This window comes from Pseudorasbora parva, chromosome 22 (assembly GCF_024679245.1).
Source record: "Pseudorasbora parva isolate DD20220531a chromosome 22, ASM2467924v1, whole genome shotgun sequence".
Lineage (NCBI taxonomy): Eukaryota > Metazoa > Chordata > Actinopteri > Cypriniformes > Gobionidae > Pseudorasbora > Pseudorasbora parva.
This window is the reverse complement of record NC_090193.1, coordinates 12,469,150-12,493,135: the sequence shown is the minus strand read 5'-3', so window position 1 is coordinate 12,493,135 and position 23,986 is coordinate 12,469,150. Positions and strand designations below refer to the sequence as shown.

General features: G+C 41.7%; 1 protein-coding gene across 3 annotated transcripts; it reads right to left on the bottom strand.

The window, feature by feature from the left end:
• Positions 1-3,373: 3,373 nt before the first annotated feature.
• On the bottom strand, positions 3,374-12,642 carry dnase2b (deoxyribonuclease II beta). 3 transcript variants are annotated; one of them, XM_067431142.1, is made up of 6 exons: positions 12,431-12,642; positions 12,109-12,277; positions 11,874-11,952; positions 10,935-11,096; positions 10,636-10,767; positions 3,374-5,246 (listed from the first exon to the last, which is right to left on the bottom strand). In XM_067431142.1, the coding sequence occupies exons 1-6, from the start codon at positions 12,532-12,534 to the stop codon at positions 4,912-4,914; spliced, it is 981 nt and encodes a 326-aa protein (XP_067287243.1). In that variant the 5' UTR covers positions 12,535-12,642; the 3' UTR covers positions 3,374-4,911. The 3 variants fall into 3 exon arrangements, with proteins under 3 accessions (XP_067287243.1, XP_067287242.1, XP_067287244.1); XM_067431141.1 differs by having other exon boundaries at positions 3,375-5,246; positions 10,636-10,833; XM_067431143.1 differs by having other exon boundaries at positions 3,375-5,246; positions 10,636-10,833; positions 12,109-12,246; positions 12,431-12,544.
• Positions 12,643-23,986: the final 11,344 nt, after the last annotated feature.

The following is a 23,986-nucleotide window of genomic DNA, read 5'->3' as shown; positions in this document are numbered from 1 at the left end:
AATGTTAATATACTAATCACGATTCATTTAAAAAAAATGTTGCTTAACACAAAATATTCAAACTATAATTATATACTGTTAAATTCTGTATTTTTATTTTAGTTTTCTAAAATCTAATAATGCTCAACATCAAAAGAAAGTGTGTGAGATTTTTTCCCACAGAGTTTTTCTCCAGCCCTTTTAATTAAATTAAATTAATTTAATTAAACACACCTGAAGCCACTGATCAAGGTCATTAGGATCCATTGAAAACTTCAAGCAGGTGCGTTGAGCTAAACATGCAGAGGAATAAACTCTGAGCTATGACCATAAACCATTACATAAATCTCAGTGGTCTGTTGCACAAAGCTGGTTTCAGTTGTTACCCAGGTAAGTTTGAGATTAGTTTGAGCAAACTTAGTTTTTTTGGGCTCAAGACGGTGGATTGGTTTTTGTCAGTGTTCATCACCATGGTAACTTACACTACAGGGCTAACTTGCTCTGGAGCAGGTTTTATTCTGGGTTGGAGATCGCAAACCTGATTCTGACCTGATTATTTTACACTATGTATTTGAGCTCTTTGTGAACCTATAATTATTAGGCATATTTTTTTGATACACTACACATCATGCATTGAGTCAGATATTCTTTCAGCTGCCATCTCTCGCCGCAGCAGCAGGGGTTATTCCTGCCTTGTAAACAGTGTTGGGCAAGCTACTTGGAAAATGTAGTGAGCTAAGCTACCAGTTACTCTACATTAAATTAAGCTTCACTACACTGAAGCTACCCCCCTGGGAAATGTAGCAAGCTAAGCTAGAGCAACTTGACAAAAGTAGTTTACTACATCTAAGCTACTTTTTATTTATTTAATTTTATATTGAACCCACTTCATTCCAATCAATGCTATTTCAGTGATCAATAAAAGTCAAGCATATAGACACACATTTTTTTTAGTTATACAAAAACTGTCCGAAATCAATTCGGCAACAAAAACATGTGATCATCATGATATGATACACAACTGTGTGTTTGCATTTATGCTCAATTTAGACTTGGGCACTTTTGCAGGACAAACTGTAAGTTAATTTACAACTCAATTTGTACAAAAAAAGGCTCTTTGAAAGGCTCGCACGTGTGCGCGTCTGCGCGAGGCAGAAAGGAACGTAAAAAAGTGAAGTAGGTTATATCCGCGTTCTTATCAGTTGTGTTTCTAATTTGAGCTTGATCCTCAGAAATGCTTGGGGAAATGTAACGTTAGCTTGTGTGGACGCTACCGCACTACTTGATCAACAGAAGAGCTTCTCTACTAAAAAGCTATTTCATTGAGAAAACAGCGACGCTACCACCACGCTACTGAAAAATGTAGTTAAGCTAGTAGCGGCACTACTTGTAGCGACGCTACTGCCCAACACTGCTTGTAAACACATTTCATTTCATAATAATTTTCAAAACGATCTTTCAGTCTTCAGAAGAGAAGTGAATCAAAAGGACACTATGATTAGCTGTTTGCTGCACGTGTCACACTTTCAGGTAGCCTAGAAATCTAGATGCACCCTAGCGGCAGCAAATCTAATCGGTGGGCGGGGCCATAATGACGACGGCCGAGTTGCGTTTGCCTGCTTCTAGTTAACACAGAAACTGGCAAACGGCGGTCTTTCGAATCAGCTTTGACCACGACTCTGGAAGACTTGGAGTTAAGCTTTTCTCTAAGAAAATGACAGAACGGCACTGAAGTCATTCTTAAAAAGGGAAGATGTGTTCAGAGTTTTGCTGACCGGATACGGCGAATGTTTAATCTATCAACAAGCTCTGTTTCACCTTCGTTGCTCTTGTTGGTTGTAGCGCTATCCTATCGCGTGCAGAGGGAGTTTGAAAGACAACCGTTTATCCCGGCCCTCGGATTGAGCCCTGTCAATGTTGAGTTTCCAGACTAAACATCTTGATGTGGGTCTGGCTTGTCAGCCTAACTTTCAGGTGCACGCATTTCGAAATTGATTCGCAAACTCTGGATTAAACCTGAGTTGACAGAGAAAGTTTATACCGAGCTTTCAGAAACTTGATCTAAACTAGGTTGGATTTATCTGGATTTGTCAACTCTAAACCTACTCTGAAACTTGGTTTGTTCAGCTAGCTTCATGCAACAGGCCTCAGGTCATTTTCTGTAAAACTACATAGCGTTAATCTAGTGTTAATCTAAAATTAATCTTGAAGAATAAAAGAGTTTAGGTTTTCAACAAAATATTATTTTAAAGGGATAGTTCACCCTGAAATGAAACTGTCATATTTACTCACCCTCAAGTTTTTCCAAACCATACGAGTGTCTTTCTTCTGCTGAACACAAAAGATATTTTAATTAAAGGTGCACTATGCAGCTTTCGTCCACTGGAGGGCGCCTATTAAAAACAAATCGTAGTTTGATGACGCAAAGTGTGAGCGCAGCATCTTGGAAGATGTGGTCTTCTCATCACAGCCGGTGGAAAATAGGACTCGGGCAGAAATCACGTTCATGCATGCGGTTATTAACGTTACTGTAGTCTAAAGCAGAGCAGGACTGAGTGTTATGGACCTGAGCAAAGCTGCTGGAGCGATTGTTAAACAAATACCCGCCTCGCAAATACCGGGACTTTTATTATGAAGGGACGGGAGACATTCGCCGGGCGCCTGCACAGATCCGCTCTTCCGGTTATGATTTTGAGGTAATGTAGCTCTGTTTATCATATTAGATACATTTAAGTGTGTTCAAAACGATGTTATGAGTTTACTCTGTGCGTTCACTTGTTCACACTGCTAAGAGTAAAGCGCTCCTGCCAAATAAAAGCCGAAACCGAGGGTAACGCAGATATGACGCAATTGACAGGCGACTCCCTCAAATGCAATGTTGAAACGCCCCTGTCCTTAGTTAAAATAGCAATTTTCTCACAATTTACAAATAGTTGGAAACTTCTGGGATATTGTAGGTACTCAACTGAACAAAATATATAACACTGGCCTAGTGGTTTTTGGATATTTTACTGCAAAAATACTACATAGTGCACCTTTAATGTTGGTAACCAGACAGTTGACATGTCAGTCACTTTCTCAATAAACACAAGTTGTTTTTTATCATTTGTGTTTCAGTGGGAACTGAATGCAGTTACATTGCCTAAATTGAATAGCGATTCAGGAATATGAATAATGACCTGATTAGTAATTAAGGGAGCAGGAGATAAGGCATAGGTCATGTGAGGCTGTAGACAAAAACTCAATGTCAGCATTATCAGGAGGGTGCTTCTCATTTTTGTCCATCTTCATCTTTCTTCACTCCTACTAAAAGAGAAATGTGTTCTGCAAGCACTGATGGATAAAGACATGGGCTGTATGCAGTGTGACATTCCTACTCATGTTCATGTCTCTTGCACTTCAAGAAATCTGTTAATGTTAGAACTTTATTCAGGAATTCCCCAATAAACATTACTAAAGCAAGATGCATTTAAGAATGTAGACAAATATTTCTGATTACAATCAGTAAGTATAAAAATCAAATGCAAATAACAAGCATGCAAAATAAAGGAACAAAGAAATAATAAAGTAGATGGAGCACTGTTTGAAATTGTACAAGAGAAGCCATGTATGTCAGGTGGTTTAACAAACAAGACTATAGATAGATAGGATAGTGTAGTATACGATTCACCTGTGTTTTCTCTCATGAAGAAGCATCAATTAAACTACTGAGAAGTACATATGCTAAACCAAAATGTCTCTTCACCAATCAGTGGCCAATTTAAAACTACAATAGATGTTTTTCAATTATTTTTCAACAGACATGCTAAACTCATGAAGGCCCATCTCTAAACCAAGCCCCCAGGGGATTTTAGCAAATCAGGGAAAGCGATTAAAAACGCCCATTGTGGTTTGAAAATGCACAACTGATTGGTAAACACCCACTAGTGTTCTGCAGAGATACACACCTGCATGATATTGTGCTCATCAACTACAAATCACTGTTAATTCAATGTCACTGTCTCCACCCACGTGTGCTGTTGACAGTAATTAAAGTTTCAATGTTGATCCAACATACTTTAAACAATGAAATGTCAATCTCAACCAAAATGATGGTTTAGATCATCTCAACATTATATCAATGTTACCATGCTGTCTTGGAATGGCAAGGGGCAGCAGAACAGAGAGAGACAGTCTAGAGTGTTCGGAGATGATGGGGGGAGAGAGAATCCAAAGACTGGGCGCACAGAAGTGTTAGCAGCAACCTCCTTGGGCGTGTCAGGGCAGACAGAGGGTTCAGAGATGGCCTTGGCCGTGACAGAAGGAGCTGCAGTAGGCACCACTGCCTCAGGAGGATCTGCCAACATGTGTGTGCACACAAAATGGCGGTATCCATCACAGGCAGCACAGATGACAATGGAAAGACCTAAAACCATGTTGGACTTGGGACTGACTTGAAAGTGTTGAGATCAGCAGACTTGCCACCACCAGACTTGGGAGCACTGGAAACACCGAACTTGGAACCACCAAACTTGGGAACACTGGAAACACTAGATTTGGGACTTGTCACACTCGTAATATCCACTTAAGGACAACACCAGACATTGAGCAAGGGAAACACTGGGGTATAAATGCACAGAATAATCAGGGGGCTGACAAGGGACAGATGAGGGTTATTGCTATGAAAAATTACGCTTTGACAACATTGTCATCGGTTTTTAGTACATGGTTGTCGTGTAAACATACCCTAAGAAACCTTAAACATAAAATTGGGTAAACGATACACAATTTGTAAAAAAAAAAAAAAAAAAAAAAAATTGCGATCACATTTATCAACTTTTATAAATATATCGGGGTTAAAGACAAAATGTATTGAGCGAAAATATAAAACCCTGTCATATATTAATACTTGCTCCAAAGTCGGTAGCTGGTTCAGTGTACTTTCAGTTTTTTTCAGCAGTGTTTATACCCAGCCATGGCCTGACGGAAAGCTTTATAAATCATTGAGTTCTGAGAACATATTAGCCCACCACCTCTGGCAGCCTGGCCACTGTCTCTGTTTAAGTCACCCAGACATGTCCACTGGTCTTTGAAAGCATAGGACACACACCACTTAGAATGATCCTCGTAGCTTCTAAACATCTGAGATCCTGGGAGACAAATTCTAAAAATGTTCATCACATGCCGGGGAAGTGAGCAGTTAGAGGGGAGTTGATGTGCCTGGTGCAGCCATGATTCCACTAGCAGATCTGTCCCCAATGCTTGAGCCACCCAACCAGTGTAAATATCTGTAGAGAATGTTTAGAATTTAACATGGAATTAGTGTCTAAATTATAAAAGTATTTTTAGTGCATTTATGCCTTGTAATGCACATTATAATGCATTGTATAGTCTCATGATTTGATCACATTATAATACTTATCTATTCACAGAACACACCTTCTGACAATCAAATTTCAAATTTCAGATGCAACAAGAATCTGCAAATAATTGCAATATAATGCATTTGAACTCCGGTTAAAATTATTTATTAAAACATATAATGCAGTATAAACTTAATACCTTTATAATGCATTATAAATAAAGGCTTCAAGTAAAGTGTTACCTTATAAGTCTTGCTTCTGTGAAACTTAAAAGGAGAAATTTAAAATGTATCTGTTTTCTTTCTTTTGCAATGAATGGGACTAAAGCATTCATGCAATGTATTCTAAAAATAGTCCATACTACTTTAATCTACTACTGCTAAATCTACTGAAGTGCATATAACAGATTTGGTTAAGAGACAGACCAAAATTATTACAACATTTTTATATATTTTTAAGTAATCAATGCTTCTGTTTAAGCTTTAAAGTCTCAGTTCTCGTTCATTGAAAACCTAACCTCATTTTTTTTTTTTTTTTTTGTGCTTTTGTGTTTCACAAAAAGTTTTGTATGTTTAGTATTAGTTTAAATATGTCCATTGTATCTATTTGTAACATGTATCGTCTCGGTTACGTATGGTAAACTTGTACATGTACATTGGACATCAACAAATTGGGATCACTTCTGGCAGCCCCTATCAGCTTCGAGATATAGACAACGGGCCATTGACTATTGGCGTGCAAGACTCGCATCTCGTGCTCCGTCCCACAGCGTGGGCATAAAGCGGAAGCGATCGCAACGCACTATTGTTTTTCACTGAGGAACTAGTGACTCAGCCTACAGTGATGCTACAGCAACTGTGGCGACAGGACATGCGTCTCTGTCCCCTCCTTCATGGAACGAGGGTTACCATACGTAACCGAGATGTTTCCTTTCAATCTGTCACGTTCAACGTATGTTTGATGTCACCAACGAATTTTAAACTCTTTGGAAAACTCCAGAGTTACTACCACTTCCAATGCCTCCCGAGAGCCCCTCAGAACTAGTCTGTTACAGGCAGGGAAATTTATGCAGGGAGAGTCACTAATGGAGCTTGAGTGATCGAATGGAATTCAAGCGTAGTTCAGGCAGAACACTGATCGCTAAACGGCTGACGCTCAGCTGATTTGTTACTCCACCTACTCTAATCACTTATAGTATTTAAGCTCATTCAAACTCATGTTCCTCAGTCTGTCGCACAGACATTTACAACCACCTCCACCCCTTCACCTCCTAGTATCTTCAATATCGAGTATTGGATTCTGTGTAGAACTCTTGTTACATTTTATATTTTCTGTAATGTATGCTTAGAAACTTTTGGTTATTATGAAGGCTGGGGCGATTCTGCCTCAAGGATGTATCTTGAGCTGCCTAGTATGGCAGCTCGAGAATTTTGAGCCTAAGCCTTTCGCCAAATCAAAGATTGTCAATAAATTTCATTCTCAAAGTGGTCCTGACTGAACTGCTGTTCTGCAATTCTCAGACTATTGGATAACGCTGGGAAAGCGATTCCAGAGCTGCGGAAGCCACACCATGCCCAGAGGGAGTTACCATGTGGAGAATACAAGTATGGACTGGCCGTGGGCAGTAGAACATACAGAAGTCCCGGGGGTGGTCCCGACCATTGTAGGTGGGGGAGCAACACCAGACTGAGATGGCAGTCTCTGTTGAGGGAAAGACAAGGGCTCGCCATAGGGAGCCGAACCGTGGGGGTCACAACATATGAAACTCAACCTAACACAAGTTTCACTAATGTCACGTCCGACTGTCGTGGGTGGCGGAGGACTCAAAAGGGTTCGCCATCCTGGGGAACTCAACTTGACCATAAAAGCACATGTATCCATTCAATGGGGAAGAGAGTGGCATAGCAAGCCAAAACTTGGAACAGGCACTTCGGTGTTACTGACTATGGGAAGTGAGTACACAGGAAGATCTACACGTAGGCTATATAATTTAGCGAACGTGTTGGGTGTTGCTCAGCCCACAGCTCTACAAATATCTGTCAGCGAGGCGCCACGAGCCAGCGCCCAAGAAGAGGCCACACCCCTGGTGGAGTGGGCTCCAACCCCAAGCGGGCAGGACACGTCTTGGGATTCATACCCCAAGACGATGGCATCCACAATCCAGTGGGCTATCCTCTGCTTGGAGACAGCCTTTCCCTTCTGCTGGCCTCCGTAACAGACGAAGAGCTGCTCTGATGTCCTGAAGCTTTGCGTTCTGTCCACATAAGTCCGCAGGGCACGGAAAAGACAGAGAAAAGCTAGGGCTGGGTCTGCCTCCTCCAAAAGCAGCGCTTGCAGGTTCATCACCTGGTCCCGGAAGGGAGTGTTGGGAACCTCGGGCACATAACCGGGCCAGGGTCTCGGGATCACATGAGAGTTATCGGGCCCAAATTCCAGGCACGTGTTGTTGAGCAAAAATGCTAGCAGGTACTACCCTCTACTCTAAAAATGCTACCCTCTTGATAGAGGCCAATGGAGTCAGGAGTACTGTCTTCAGAGACAGGATTTTTAACTTGGCTGACTGCAAATGTTCAAAGGGAGGTCTCTGCAGTGTGGTCAGCACCAGAGACATGTCCCAAGAGGGTAAAGAGGGAGGACGAGGCGGATTTAGTCTCCTCGCCCCCTTCAGGAACCTGATGATTGGTCATGTAGCTAGCGTTGAAGCTGTCTCATATGGAGTGCAGAGTGATGTGTGCTGGGTTACTAGATGGCATACGGCACGCTCAAACCCTCACGGGAAGGCGAGACGAACAGAATGCCGACATGATCCCATTCTCCTGAGAGAACATGGATCACCCACAAACGCAATCTCAACATGGTTATGCGAGAGGGCTCATGGCCATCAACAAGGACAGGAAAAGACCACATCCAGAAACGCACGGGTGGAATGTTGTCTTGGAAAAAGATACAGTGTCACACACAAGCTGCTCTTTAAGAAGAAAATTAGCTCTTTTAAATGTGCTAAAGCACTCAGGAACGATCGTGGCAAAACACAAAGTAGTGCAGCCTGTGTATGCACTCGCCATTGGGAATGCCCTCACCGAACCAACAGACCAAACAGTGCTGTGAAAACAGCAGTTTATTACTGTATCAGTGAGCTCAAGGCCATCGCTGATAGTGCCATCTCACCCAGCACTCAAAGAAGCTTCTTCTCTCGTTCTCTCTCTGCTGAAGCAAGAACACCATGTCTTCTTCATCAACACCATGTTTGGCTCTGAAGTGAATGACAATAGTGTGTTGCGATCACTTCCGCTTTATGCCCACACTGCAGGGCGGCACATGAGATGCAAGTCTCGCACGCCAATAGTCAGTGGTCCGTTCTCTATATCTCGAAGCTGATAGGGGCTCCCAGAAGAGATCCCAATTCTTCTGTGACTTCCGACGTACGTTGAATGTGTCCGACCTGAAAGGGAACTTCTGTTTTGATTTAGTGTCATTGGCCCTCATTTATCAATCTTGTGTAGAAACGGGTGTATATGTTGGCGTAAGATTATGCTTACACTCCTCTCACCACCTGATTTATTAAAATTGTGCCCACCTCTGCAATTCAGGTGTACGCAATACTTGCCCTTGATAAATCCCGCGGTTGAAAACGATCGTCATTATAATAACACGCCCCTATATATTCAAGTCTCCGCCTCCCGCACGCCCTCATTTTACGCTCTGGACACACGGAAGAAGCCAAAGAACCGAAACTTCTCCGACGTGGAGATCGGGTGCGCTCAATCATCTCACTAGTCCACTAGTCAGGGCACTGATTAGGACATAAGTCAATGGGCTGACTCCCTGATCAGTGCTCTGACTACTGAACTAGTGAGATGATTGAGAAGCGTGCCATCGAGATCAGGAAGCGGAAAAAAAAAACTAAATTGTTTTATTTAAGAGTATAAAGAGTGGGAATAAAGGCACCCACAAAAACAAAATATGGACCCAAATTACAAGTACTGTTAATAGTGTGGGGGTTGAGAAGCGCACCCCAGCAGTTTAAATAGCTGTTTGGATGATAAATTACCATCACAATGCATTATTTTACAGCACGTTTTGAAACAATTAGCATTTAATTTCGTATCACTACATGTATTGGGGTGTACGACAGTGATGATGATGTGATGTGGAGTACCATTCATTCACATTAATAATTACATGACAATTTGTAAGATTCTTCTTCTTATTCTTAATAACGCTTGTTATTTAGAAGAAGAATGTCGTTTTTATTGATTTTATTATTATTTAAAAGAAGAAGTTCATTTTTATTATTTTGTCAGTCTGAATTATTTTAGTCCCAGTCCGTGCGCAGCTGCTGGGGCAGGCGGGCCGGTAAAGCTCACAGGCTCGCGACTGTAGGAATACATATGCCTACAAATCAAACGCTTTGGTAAAGTCACACAAATTAAACATTGACGTTCATGTTGCACAAAAATAAACACTGAATGTTGTTGTGGTTTTAAACAGTGGGTCATAATATAGCATATCTTGTCAGTGCGTTTTGTGGTGTTAGGAATTGTTTTTCTGCGCATTTTCCCACTAACTCAAACTTGCGTACACCACCTCCTGAGCTGGCGTAGGATTTGAGCGTGCCGTACGCCAACGTCCATATTGATAAATCTCAAAGTCACCGTGGGTTTGGGTGTGCACAAGGTGTACGCTAGAAATTTGATGTACGCACTTTTGATAAATGAGGGCCATTGTGTTTTGGTTTGTTTTCCCTGTTCTGATTTGCTTGTGTTTCCTATTGGTTTCCTTGGCTATTAATTAGCTCTATACACCTATTTCTTTTTAGTTTTATTACTCTTACCATGTAATTAAAGGGATAGTTCCATTTGAAAAAATGAATGGTTACATTTTTCCAAATATCTTCCTTTGTGTTCAGCAGAAAAAAGAAATCATTGATGTTTAGAACAACTTTGAGGGTGAGTAAATGAGGAAGTTTTTGTTAAAATGTTAAAAGTATAAGATAGATCTACAGTATGACTTATATTGAACAGCTTTGTTATGCAAATATCTTTCAATATTTTTCTGTTAAATAAATTCATGTGTATAGCATGATGTTGAATAGTGAGAGGAGTAATACAAAATATATACAATGTAACATTGTAGTGTCTATATGAAAGAAAAAAAGAACTTGAACTTGAGTCTTGTACATGGTTACATAATCAATGTAAATAGTTGCTTAAACACATTGATGTACTTTGGAATAATGCAATGTCAATAAACTGCTATGTTGAGCTACCTCATCTAAATATGCAGAAGAGTTTTTGAATTTAAGAGCTCTCACCATCCACATAGTTGTTTGATTTGGCAAAACTGAAAAAAGTTTGTCCTCGAACTGATATCAGCTTCTGCAGACTCCTTCTGTTTTTTAAGGCCGGTGTCTTACCATCACAAATGTTTGCCATATCTGCCATATCTGGGCGAAATGCCACAGGGACAGAGCAGTTATACATACGTGGATTAAGATATGCTAACTGCCATGCTGTTAGGAGAGAGGAATACTTATTTCAGACTTGTGAGCACTAAATTATACCACTCTTTAAATAAAAAATATCTTTGACAATAAGCATTGCATATGCTCACATATTTGAGGGAACTGTGTATAGTTGTATGAAATACAGAGCAGAGTCTGGCCGTAGTATTTTCCTGTAAATGGGTAACTGTAATTTCTCTCTGGAAATGGAGGAAAATGAGGAACACTGTGTGTAAGCCAAAATCCCTGAGATTGATCAAACATCAGCACTCCTGCAAAAACATATACATGACATAACAGTTAGTCACAAATCTTCATTGGATCCAAGTTACATCCAGCATGAAACCTTGTTTATCTATTACTGATTAGTCACATGGACCGAGCAAATCAGAAGCCTGCTATTTTAATGTTAGTAAAACTAAAGAGAGAGTTTAAATGAATTTGCTTTACCGGGGACTGATCAGAAAAAGTAAAAAAACAGCATTGACTTTGTACCATAACTAAGAATCTTTATGACATTACTTGTAATTTAGGTACATTATGATAAATTCTTTGCTTGTGACATATACATGCAACATTTCTCTCAAAATAATGGTTTCTGTTTTTAAAAACGTATATTGCGTGCCGTTTAATGTGTAATGAGTTCGCTCACATGATTTAATTTTTGTGCTTTAGAACTTCCATTAAGGGAACACCGAGCACTAATGCACCCTGTTTTTCCTTTTTAAGGAGCAAATGTTTCAGTGCACTGAAAGGATTCTGCAATTGAGACAGCCCTTAAAATGGCTGACTCCCTGAGCAGTGCCCTTACTACTGAACTAGGGAGCTGATTGAGATACACCCTAGGTCAGGGAACATATGACAGGGAAACAGAAACAAAACTGATGACAGATAATACAAATAAATTATTCTTGAGCACCATATCAGCATTTTAGAAGGATTTCTAAAGGATCATGTTACACTGAAGACTGAAGTAATGACTATTGACAATTCAGTTTTAAAGTCACAGGAATAAATTACATTTTAATTGAGTATTTATACAAAATTACCTTTTGTGTGTCCATACTTGCTTGGGTACTTCAGCTCTGGTGGCGCGTCATTGTAAAGCATATAAGATGAGCTGTTGGACTAAAAAGTGAAAGTACAGTTATCTGCGTGCAGTACAGTGTCATTGCAGTGTTGTTAATGCACAATACTGTATAACACGAGTGGAAGATTTCAAATATTTGAAGTGCCTCTTAATAAACTTTTGAAACAATCATAAGCAACTCTATATCTTCTTACTGTATATCCAGAGTAAAGCTGTGTCAGTGTTCTGCCTAAAGCTCCTTTACTGCTGTTGATTGTATGTTTACTCATCTGAAAATCCATGACGGACGGATCCAGATACATGTAATCTACTCCACTTCCCTTAACCTCCATCTTGAAAATGGGAAGTTTGTAAATAATGAACCTTTTAAAATAATATAAGATTATTACAATAGCAAAACAGCAGTAAAACATTGCTCTACATAACACTACAGAGCTATAAGATCAATGTCAGCCGCAACTGTCAAATGTGTAATCATAAACTAAGCCTAAACGTGAAAGCAAAGATTGAACCTACCAGTCAACCGGCTGGCCATCCTCATTTAAGCAGGAAATAACTGCCTCTGAGAAACTGATCAAAAACAACAAGATACACACACTGAGTTGAAACAACATGGACATTTCAATCTATGATTCAAAGCGAACCAAACATTTCCTCTTTAAATTAAATCAGAGAAATGCGTTTTCACTTGTCATCGAGCCGAGAAACCATAACAGCTGCTCTATGTAAGAAAGAGGAAGTTTGTCTCATGACCGATAACATGCAGCTGTAATCTAGAGACAAAGATGCAGTCTTAAGGTGTTATCTCTGCATATGAAAGACACTGAGAACATCTGTTTGTTTAGAAATGTAGAGTCAGATATCTAGAGTTTAGAAATCTAGAATTATCACTGTGGAAATTAAATCAGCATTAGGTAACTTTTCAACCTTCATAATATATTTTCAAGACCCTTGTGATGATACATCAACTTATAGTATGTTGAATGACACGTCTGCCATAGTCTGCACTGTAAAAAATTATTTAGAAAAAAAGTAACCGGGTTGCCTTAAAATTTTGAGTTCATTGAAATTAACATTTTGAGTTAATACAATGAACAACGACAACCTTTATTAAAATATTATTAAAAGATTTTGTGAGCATATTGGGTAATTGTGTGTGTTTTATTTCTGATGACGCAGTCAAACATGTCAAATAGTGCTATTTTCATGATTTATCAAATTTTTTATGTAGTTCAGATACAATAATATTTTGAGTTTCTATTTATTAAACAATTTTCCTTCATTTTATCAACTCTAGTTTTTAATTTCAATAAACCCAAAATATTAAGGCAACCAGGTTTTAAGTTAAACCAACAAAAACCAACATAATTTTTTTACAGTGTGACTGTATCGTTTTTAATCATACTTTTAAACTTCAGGTTTTGGGTAGTAACCCGAGAACAAAAAGAACTACAAAATTCGACTGCTTTACGGCATATACGTCACTTCCACCACCACCCCCACTTCCTTTCATTCGGACGTGGAGCCCAACTCGATTGTTTGTCGCATGTTATACGCATGTTATAGTCATGTCCGAAGCAGCACAGAAAAATAAGAAACTAAAGGTTTTGTTGGAGGAAAGCAATAAGAGGAAACGAAAAAGTGATTGGATTAAAGGCAGGACAAGGATCAACATTGGGCCAGCGTTTGCTCGTTGACGTGAGCTGAAGGAGGTGTGCCCGACCGATGCTGACTTGGCTGTCATGCTTGCTATGGTTATTATTACCTACCACTCAACCACTGAATTGAAGTATCATAGATTCTGTAAAATGGTAACCAATAGATAGACTAGGCCAGGGGTTTTCAAACTTTATGATGCCAAGGACCCCTAAATGATGAACCTTTATGAGGGACCCCCTTCCTAAAATCCATCTATTTTTATCTAAGAAAAAAATATTTGAACTGTTAGATAAATATAGTGTGACACTTATAAATACAACATATTGTTTCCTTTCGAGAGAGGTTCCTCGTATTACGTATGGGAAAAACTCCTTTTCTCGAGAATGTGAAGCAAAACTTTTAATAAAGGTATCTATGTAAAGCGCAGTGAGCTGCACGGCCATAGCCCAGCGCGAGGAGCGCTCTGATTGGCCGGGCCGCGGCAACTGCAGGAACCTATGGTGAGGCGGCTGAGAGGAACGAACCAATGGGGGGCGTTCCAGAAGCCCGCCGAAAAAGGTGCTTATATTTCCATACAGGAGGCTATATAAGACCCTAATTCGCCATAGGTGTCAGATTTTATCTCCTTCGGCGATACCTTCGCTGGTCTCCGGAAGAAGCACCGCCGTTGAAAAGGCACCAGCGGAACCTGCAGCTGAGGGCGACGGACTCCCTCTCCGCCTTCTCTGCCGTTCCAGCTACGCCATCCGGCGTTATATATCCTTTAAACTGTGTCTATGTTGAGTGTTATATGTGTTTGTGTGTCTGCAACGCCACTTCTAGAGCTTACAGGCTTGTTCTACTCGAGGACTCTCTCGTTCCGCCGCGTCGTTAAGCGCCGCGGAAAGACGGAGCTCTTCTCACTCTCCCTCTGCTCTCGTCCCGTCGCGCTGAATAGCGCCGCGGAAAGAGAGAATGTTAGAGGACATGAGCACACTCAAGCCGAAGCTCTCTTCACTCTGCCGCCGCCGCGGCTCTTCTTCCGCTGCTGCCACAGAGTTGTTCTCACTCTTCTCTCATTCCGTCGCGCTACAGCCGCGGACAGAGAATACTAGAGTGAATAGGCGAACTCGAGCCTAAGCTCTCGCCACTATACCGTCGCGCTGAGGAGGCGCCGCGGACAGACAGAGTTTTTCCTCACTCTTCCTCTTCTCTAGTTCAGTCGCGATATCGCCGCGGACAGAGAATACTAGAGTGAATAAACTAACTCGAGCCGAAGCTCTCGCCGTGCTGAAGAAGCGCCGCGGACAGACAGAGTTTTTCCTCGCTCTTCCTCTTCTCTAGTTCAGTCGCGATATCGCCGCGGACAGAGAATACTAGAGTGAATAAACTAACTCGAGCCGAAGCTCTCGCCGTGCTAGAAGCGCCGCGGACAGAGTTTTTCCTCACGCTTCCAATTCTCGTTCTGTCGCTCTATCGCCGCGGACAGAGAATACTAGAGTGAATAAACAAACTCGAGCCGAAGCTCTCGCCGTGCTAAAAGCGCCGCGGACAGAGTTTTTCCTCACGCTTCCAATTCTCATTCTGTCGCTCTATCGCCGCGGACAGAGAATACTAGAGTGAATAAACAAACTCGAGCCGAAGCTCTCGCCGTGCTAGAAGCGCCGCGGACAGAGTTTTAACTCACGCTTCCAATTCTCTCGTTCTGTCGCTTTATCGCCGCGGACAGAGAATACTAGAGTGAATAAACAAACTCGAGCCGAAGCTCTCGCCGTGCTCATTCTACCGCCGCCGTGCTGAAGCGCTGCGGACAGAGAATACTAGAGTAAGTTAGACGAGCGAGCTCGGGCTGTTGGGTATGTCAAGAACAATGTCGCTGCAGCGCGCGCTTACTGCCAAGGAAGTTGTAATGGCTGCCTTGTCATGATAGCGCGCGCCCCTTCCACAGCGCGTTGCTGACTAGAGCGCGGCTTACGTCATAGCACGCGCTCACTGTCAGAGCATAAGGGCGTCGGAAAATGGCTGCCAAGCTAAGCCCTTTTTTCACTCTATCACTTCCAGTCCCCTTTATTCAGGCGGCTGGAAAGGTTTTTACACTGTAGACAAAGTGTCCACTACACAGTGTGCACCCCTACATAAGCACTGTTAATTCAGCCTCACAAAATCACAAATAAATCCCGCCGCGGCCGGATTACACCATATAAAGTCAACTAGCCTTATTGCAGTCAACTAGCCTGTGGTCAAACACGCTTGTCTGCATGTGTGCTTTCAGTCTAGACTGGCTCACATACCACCCGCACTTCCTTACATTCTCCCAGTTCCCTTAAGTTAAGTGACTGGAGATGAAATATTGCAGTCAACTAGCCTGTGTTAAACACGCTCGTCTGCACACTAATGCTGTGTGCGTTTACCCCCGTGGATTTGCTCACTGGTTTGCACCGTGGGTATTCTACGTAGGTTGTGCGCCACTGCACATTGTTTACACTACACACAAAAGAGCTTTCTATGTAGGAAATGTGCCCACTTTACAGTCTGCACTCCTGCACCCAAGCACTTTTCACAAAGTTCACTCTCGCACACACAATATAAATGTGAGGCGCGCGCCCACTGCAAAGCCTGCACCGCCAAAACTAACACTATCCCCACAGTGTTACAAGCAGTGTTACAGCACAAGCAACCCGGCTAACAGGCCCCTATTACTAAGCGGCCAGCCCCCGAATCTAATTCAACCCCTGGCTTTACGAGCCCAGGCCTGGCAGGCCATTCCTGGTATATAATATTGGGTGTTGAACATATAAAACGAGGTTCTCGCTACAGTTTTGCTCGCAGACCCCGCGATTTAAGCCGTGGTCGAGCCCTCTGTAAGAAGCAGTGTCAGTCACGTGCTTCTCGCTGAGGCATTGAGACTGTTAAAGGAGAGAGCGGCGGAAACAGTACACCCGACGCTAGCGAGTCAGGTTTTTACTGTCGCTAATTCCTCATGCCGAAAATGGGTGGCGGTCTCAGGCCCATTTTCCAGGCATCTGAACAAAGCACTTATGACACGCTCGTTTCAAGGTGCTGACGGTGAAACAAATCCTCACGCACATTCGCCCCGGGGATTGGGTTTTCTCAATAGATCTGAAAAACGCATACTTCACGTTACGATAACCCCCCACCCCCACTACAGGCCATTCTTGAGATTCGCCTTCGAGGGGCAGGCTTATCAGTACAGTCATTGTCATAGACTCAAGACTCAACGAGCGTCTTACGGCATAAGAACCACCACGTCTTGATAATGTACATAAAATCGCTAGGGCAGCCGAGATCAGACTCTCTTCACTGCATGGCTAAGCATCTCCTTTTATGGGCAGAGCACAATCTGAGCTCCCTTAGGGCGGCTTACGTGCCAGGTATTCTGAATCAGGGTCCGGACATGTTATCCAGAGGACCCATGTCCCCAGGGGGATGGTCCCTTTACCCGCAAACGAGTCAGCTCGCACAGCACACGCTGCCCAATATTTTTTCTGCAAACGCAGGGATGCCCTGGCCCATGTTGGCCCAGACTCCCTCTATATGTTCCCTCCGATCGCGATCCAGCTGCAAGCCTGTGCTTTTTAATAGCCCCACTTTGGAAGAACCGCACATGGTTCTCCAAACTGTTTCAGCTGTCAGACACAGCCCCATGGCCTATTCTGCCAATGAAAGGGAAGGTCTGGCATCCCAATCCCGAGCTGTGGGCCCTCCACGTATGGCCCATCAACGGTATCCGGGAACCTCTCTGACAAGTTATGAACACTATTTCGGAAGCTAGAGCCCCTGCTATCTGGCAGCTCTGCTTTGAAGTGGTCAGTGGTTTTCTAACCAATGTGCTACGCGAAACATCGACGCACACTCATGCGAACTGGCGGAACTGCTCGCTTTCTCCAAGAGCTAATGGATGCGGGTCGTCCCCCCTCCATACTCGGGGTGTGTGTCTCCGCCATAGCAGCTAGCCACGCTCCGATCGCGGCACATTCACTAGGGAAAAGTGATCTTATTGTGTGTTTTCTTAAAGGGGCCAGGAGATTCAGCCCGCCTTGCCCCTACCTCGGTCCCTATTTGGGACCTCGCCATGGTTTTGGAGGCCGTGAAGGGTTCCCCCTCCTAACCACTTCAGAACACGAGCTTGAAGCACATATCACTCAAAACCGTTTTTCTGCTGGCTGTGGCCTCGGTTAACCGAGTGGGTGGCTTACCTGCACTCTCCGTGAGCCCTTCCTGTCTTGAGTTTGGGTCCAGCAACTTCAAGGTTGTGCTCAAACCGAGGCATGGTTTTATGCTGAAAGTGCTATCAACCCCTTCAGTATGCAGGTCTTTTCACTGCTTAACCCGCGTCTCAGAGAGAATAAGACGCAAACCTATTCTGCCCAGTCAGAGCATTGAGATTGTATCTAGAGCGCTCCGCCCCCTTCAGGCAGTCGGATCAGCTCTTCATTGCTTCGGTGGCCGCACTAAAGTTTGTGCTGTCATGAAACAGTCTCTCACACTGGATAGTGGATGCAGTCCCACTAGCATATAGGTCTAGGACCTAACCTGTCCTACAGGCATTTAAGCCCACTCCTCTAGAGGCATGGCCTCATCTTGGGCTTGGACGTGTGACATTTCTTTGGAAGATATCTGTGCGGCGGCAGGCTGGGCCTCTCCGTCCACTTTTATCAGATTCTACAAGTTGGAGGTTCCAGCTCTACAAGCAGGGCTTCTCTCCATCTAGGCTCTATCTTGACCCTGGCAAACAGATTGCCTTACGTTTTGGCCTGTACACATTAGTCCTTAAGCACTATTCATTCATCATAAGATCCGACTATGTCCGATCAGCTGTTCAAATGAACCGACTCTTCCGGTTCTTCATTCCCCTTATAAGCCGCCTCTGTCGGTCTATCGGGGGTTTATTAACATGTGCTTTGGGTATACTGGGTCAGTCAGCACACACGGCGCTTTACATTGTGTTCCCATACGTAATACGAGGAACCTCTCTCGAAAGGGAACGTACTCGGTTACTTTCGTAACCTCGGTTCCCTGAGAGAGAGGAACGAGTATTACGTTTCGTGCCGTGTTTATGCTTCTCAGGTATCGCTTCAGTCGATCTTAAAACCTGACACCTATGGCGAATTAGGGTCTTATATAGCCTCCTGTATGCAAATATAAGCACCTTTTTCGGCGGGCTTCTGGAACGCCCCCCATTGGTTCGTTCCTCTCAGCCGCCTCACCATAGGTTCCTGCAGTTGCCGCGGCCCGGCCAATCAGAGCGCTCCTCGCGCTGGGCTATGGCCGTGCAGCTCACTGCGCTTTACATAGATACCTTTATTAAAAGTTTTGCTTCACATTCTCGAGAAAAGGAGTTTTTCCCATACGTAATACTCGTTCCTCTCTCTCAGGGAACCGAGGTTACGAAAGTAACTGAGTACGTTTTCCAACTTAAACTGACTATACTTAATGTTGGATGTATAAACTTAAAGAACATTTTCAAATAAAAATGTTGTATAAGCAACTTTCACAATAAATGTATGTACGCAGTTTACATTCTTGCCCTACAACCAGTGAGCGAGATAAAGGGGACTATAGTGAGAAAACTCACTAGAAAAATGCAAAGTAAACGTATACAATTCTGGAAAGTATGCATATGGCAAGAAATGAGAGAAACATTTAGAAATGAAACAGTTAGAGTAGACTTTATCCATTATTCAGTCTTTTTATTCTCTGAAATTTTCTGGGGACCCCTTATAACCTTCTGGAGGACCCCTGGGGGTCCCCGGACCCCAGTTTGAAAACCCCTGGACTAGGCTACTATAATGACACTGGCTTGTAAACGTGAGCATCGTGATCATTTGGCGTTTGAAAAAAATAAAACCCATTAAATGATATTCATATGACATGCTGAAACATATGCCACTGTACCTGGGATGAAATAATTTCACACACGACGCAAGCAGAACTCCTGCATGTGAACGGTGATCAGGGTAATTGTTAGTGCTGCGCGGGTTGGCTTTTTTTCCAACCAGCGGGTTATGAAGTTATTTGGTCCGTCCCGCACCACTGTATATATTTTTACAACCTGCCCCGCACCCGCGACCATTAAATAAATGGACTGCATTTGGATTGCATTTATATAGGGCTTTTATCCAAAGCGCTTTACATTTTGCCTCACATTCACCCATTCATACAACGGCGATGTCAGCCATGTAAGGCGCCATCCAGCTCGTCGGGAGCAGCTGGGGTTAGGTGTCTTGCTCATGGACACTTCGACACTTGGTCAGGTGGAACCGGGGATTGAACCACCAACCTTCTGGTTTGTAGACAACCTACATGAACCACTGAGCCACTGCCGCTCCAAATAAACTGAGTAATATTTTTTCCCAACTGTAGGGGGACCCCGAGAGCAAAAGTTACCTAGTGCTGCTTTAAGGTCAAGAGCGGGGCACAACCTAACACTTTTTGACTTTCTCAGTTTGTATAAATCCATGTATTTTTTTCTACATTTCACACATAGTCTAGTACAATAATGTGGTTTTGTTTCATAATACAGTGTATACTTTTTCCTTGATTTAACCCAAAAGAATGGAAGTGAACTGTGACAGCATTCCCCATAGGTAGAGTACATTGTGAGGGGAACATGGTAACATGACCATATGACAGCTTAAAATGTCTCATGAAATCAAAAAATATGTATACAAGACAAACTAAAATAATGTTTTTTTTTTCATAATTAAAAATAAACTAATTTTTAAATTTTGATAAACACACCGCAAAACACAGCTATATGGCTACAGCATAGTTCAAAACTTTATAATTTCTGAACACTGATTGTCAGTCACCTCTTTTTAGTTAATAGAATTCATAAAAGTATAGAATAGAATAGCATAGTTCTATAGGTATGGTGGCCCAGTAGTGCAGCCGTACTAAATTAAACCACGACACAACGAATTCGCCACAACACAACAGAATCACCACAACACAACGGAATCGCTACAACACAACAATGATCCTGACCACGAGGGGGCTCTCGGAGTGCAATAAAGTTAACGTAATTAAAGTTAAATTTTTTTTGCCATTGTTGTATAGATTGGCCAGTCTTACAAAGATATAAACACTAAAATCAGTTTTAAGTGTGTAACCGTTGTATATCGACATGAAATATTCAATTCAAAATAACCTACATGCATTATAGCTGCATATTTATACTCAAAAACACTTTTACTTGCTATCACGGCAGTTGATGCCCAAGGCAACGTCTGCCAATTCCACCAAGTGTTTGAAACATATAATTTTATGAATTAAAATTACTTTTTTGATTTTGTTTAAATGTTCAAATTCCAATGTTGTGCATTATTGAGTCTAACTTTTCTTTAAGTTTTCTTTTCTTTTCTTTTTTACAACCAAGCTGTGAAATTTAGACATATCTGTTTTTAAATGTTAAAAGTAATTTTAATTCATACAAATAATATGTTTCAACTGCATGGGGCAATTGGCAGACATGAGCATTTCTGTGTTGAGGTGATTCCGTTGTGTTGTGGCGATTTCGATGTGTTGTGGTTTGATTTAGTAAGGCTGCACTACTGGGTCACCGTAACTTGGAGCAGTGTTAACTTTCCCCGGCCTTCTGCTGGTTAGATATTAAAGAAATATCACAGTTTAGAATGCTTACACTACGTCTGATGACACTGCACACCATGTCAGATCAAGTTATGCATGTCAGACAAGCTTTATAATAATAATAATAATAATAATAATAATAATAATAATAATACACTTTAAAAACTAATACTATGATTTACTCAAATTTTTTGGTGAAACATTTTTACACTAAAAAAATTGAGTAAATTTTAAAGCAGTGAAATCAATTATAGACACCATAAGAACTGAGTAAATGTAAGTAAAAAAATTAAGTAGATCTGAGTAACTGCATTTGTTACATTAACAAATTCAATTGAGTAGAAAAAATTGGGTAAAAAGCATTTTAAAAACCAATATTTATGACTAATATGAACTGTTTTTATTTATGAGTATTACTAACTTGTATAGTATAACTTTAATTTCCTCTAAACCTTTGTAAAATACTCCACAGTCCACACAAACACACTTATACATGACATGGCCTTTATTGTCGACGAGTACAGCAATAACGTTACAGCATATAACAGTTATTAGGCTACTGTTTTGACATGTAAAGAATAACAGTTATTTTACAACATTTAAACTCATGTAACAAACATTTTAGAAGTAAAAATTAAACATTTAAAAGTAATTCAAGTGTAATCAACCGGTCTGTTATCCCATTTCCACCGTATCAGCGCTGTTTCTCGAGCCTGAGATGGACTAACGTTAGCGGTCTGCGGGTGGACTTTGAACTTGAGACCGCTGTCCTGCGTTTCATTTGTAAGTTAGCTGAAAGATGCTGCGAGGCGCCAGACTCCATAACCTGACAATAAACAAACAGTGCTCAGTTTTAATAAGATTTTATCATCCAAATTCATTATATTCATTATCTTTACGAATTAAAGTTGTGTGCTTTGAGCAACACAGCAGGCGTTTCAAAGACCAACGCCACACGTTAACTTAAGGTGAGACACACTGTCCCTGTATGTTGTTTTGAATTAAATAAAATGCCTTTTAGCACAGTAATGATTATATAGATAAAAACATACAAACCTGAATTTCACAGAGGAAATGCCCCAATTCTGCGACGCTGAGAAGGTGACTGAGGAGAATTCAAATATCGGCCCTCACTCAACCGTCGAGCTGTCGTCGCGTCAGAGGGCGGGGGAGGGGCGCATTGTTTTAATCGAGTAAACTTACTCAATTTCTTCAGTGTGTGTTAAATATTAATAATCTTGATTTTAATTAAGTAATATTTGTGGTTCTTGAAACAGATCGGTTTAATTCTCCATTCTCAAATATTTTGAATTTTTTTTCGCAAATGTATTAAGTATATTCAAAATAAAGAATTGGTTATTTGAATACTAAATTATTTTAGTGAAAAAAACTTAAATATAACTATAAATTTTAGACAAAACTAACTGTTGGATTTTTAGTCAATTATTTTGGTATGTTTAACTAAAACCATCAAGTAAATGATATTGAGAGATTTTATTAAGTTAATAAAGTTAATTATTACTGTGATATTTACTAAGCCACTGAATTATTTTTTAGAGTGTAATGGATTTTATTTATAACGCACTTTTCATTCCAAAGAATCTCAACAAAGACTTTGTGCAACAAAGGAAAAAAAATAACAAACATAAATGAGTAACAAGTAAAAATATAGAATTATACAAACAATTAACCGACACAGAAAACTGAACAGAAACAGAGCTGATGGTGAAAAGAAAACAGAGCTGAAGGTGAACAGAAAACAGAGCCGATGCCGACACTTAGTGAACGTCCTTGGCACCAGAGCAAGGCCAAAGGGGAGCACCGTATTGGAAAACCTTCCCTCCAAAGGCAAACCTGAGGAACTTCCTGTGTCGCTAAATGACCTGAATATGGAAATATGCATCTTTCAGGTCTATTGAAATGAACCAATCCCCTGCACGAACCTGGGCAATGATAGACTTCAGTGTCAACATCTTGAACCTCCCTCTGAGGAGATATGGGCCGCAGACCGCCATCCTTCTTGGGAACCAAGAAGTAATGACTGAAAAGAAAAAAAAAAACTCGCTCTACGTCCGTAGGCGGGACTTCCTTTATCGCTCCAATGAGAAGGAGGGAGGACAATTCCTCCTGTAGAACAGAAGCCTCTGGGGCGCTGTTTTACTACAGTATGGAGGACCCCACTGAACAGGAGGGGTTGCAGCAAAACTGAAGTGTGTCGCTGAATCATGCGAAGCACCCAGGCTGACACTCCTGGAAGATGTTTCCACTCTTGGACGAAATGAAAAGAGGAGTAGTGAAGTGCAGTTGGCATACCTGATTAGGGTGCCGATCTGGGACTCCGTGGAGGGATCGTCCGGCCACAATGGAAAGCGGACTGCGTCCATATGCGGCGAGGAGGCTGCGATGACCTGAGTGGGAAACGTAAGGTCCACTGACCACTGGAGAGAACGGGACATGTCAGAAGTGGAGCGCGGCGTGACAGAAGTGTTGCATGGACAAGTGGATCTCCACATTTAGACTAGTCACACAAACATAATAAAATAAAATAAAATCTAATCTAATAGTACAGTTAACATGATTTGTGGGTGGAGAAGCCGCGAACAGACAATGCCAGCATCCTCTCTCCCAAATTGCCTAGCAACTATCTATGCTAAGCATTTTAAACAGCGAGAACTTCAGAAACAGAGCAACAATAAATATAAAGCCAATATAAAGCCTAGATTAGTCAGGTTAGTCTTTTTTATTAATATAACCCCATCTTTGTCTGAAAGAAGAATCTCATTTACATCTAGGATGACTTGAAGGTGAGTAAATCATGGGCTA

Bases quoted from the DNA above. Each gene is read 5' to 3' on its own strand.
- dnase2b (XM_067431141.1), bottom strand. From the start codon at position 12,534: ATGTCCATGTTGTTTCAACTCAGTGTGTGTATCTTGTTGTTTTTGATC. The intron at 11,953-12,108 runs GTAAGAAGATAT...TTCACTTTTTAG, and splicing joins AGCTTTACTCTGGATATACA to TCCAACAGCTCATCTTATAT. The intron at 10,834-10,934 runs GTGAGCATATGC...CTCTCCTAACAG, and splicing joins TACACAGTTCCCTCAAATAT to CATGGCAGTTAGCATATCTT.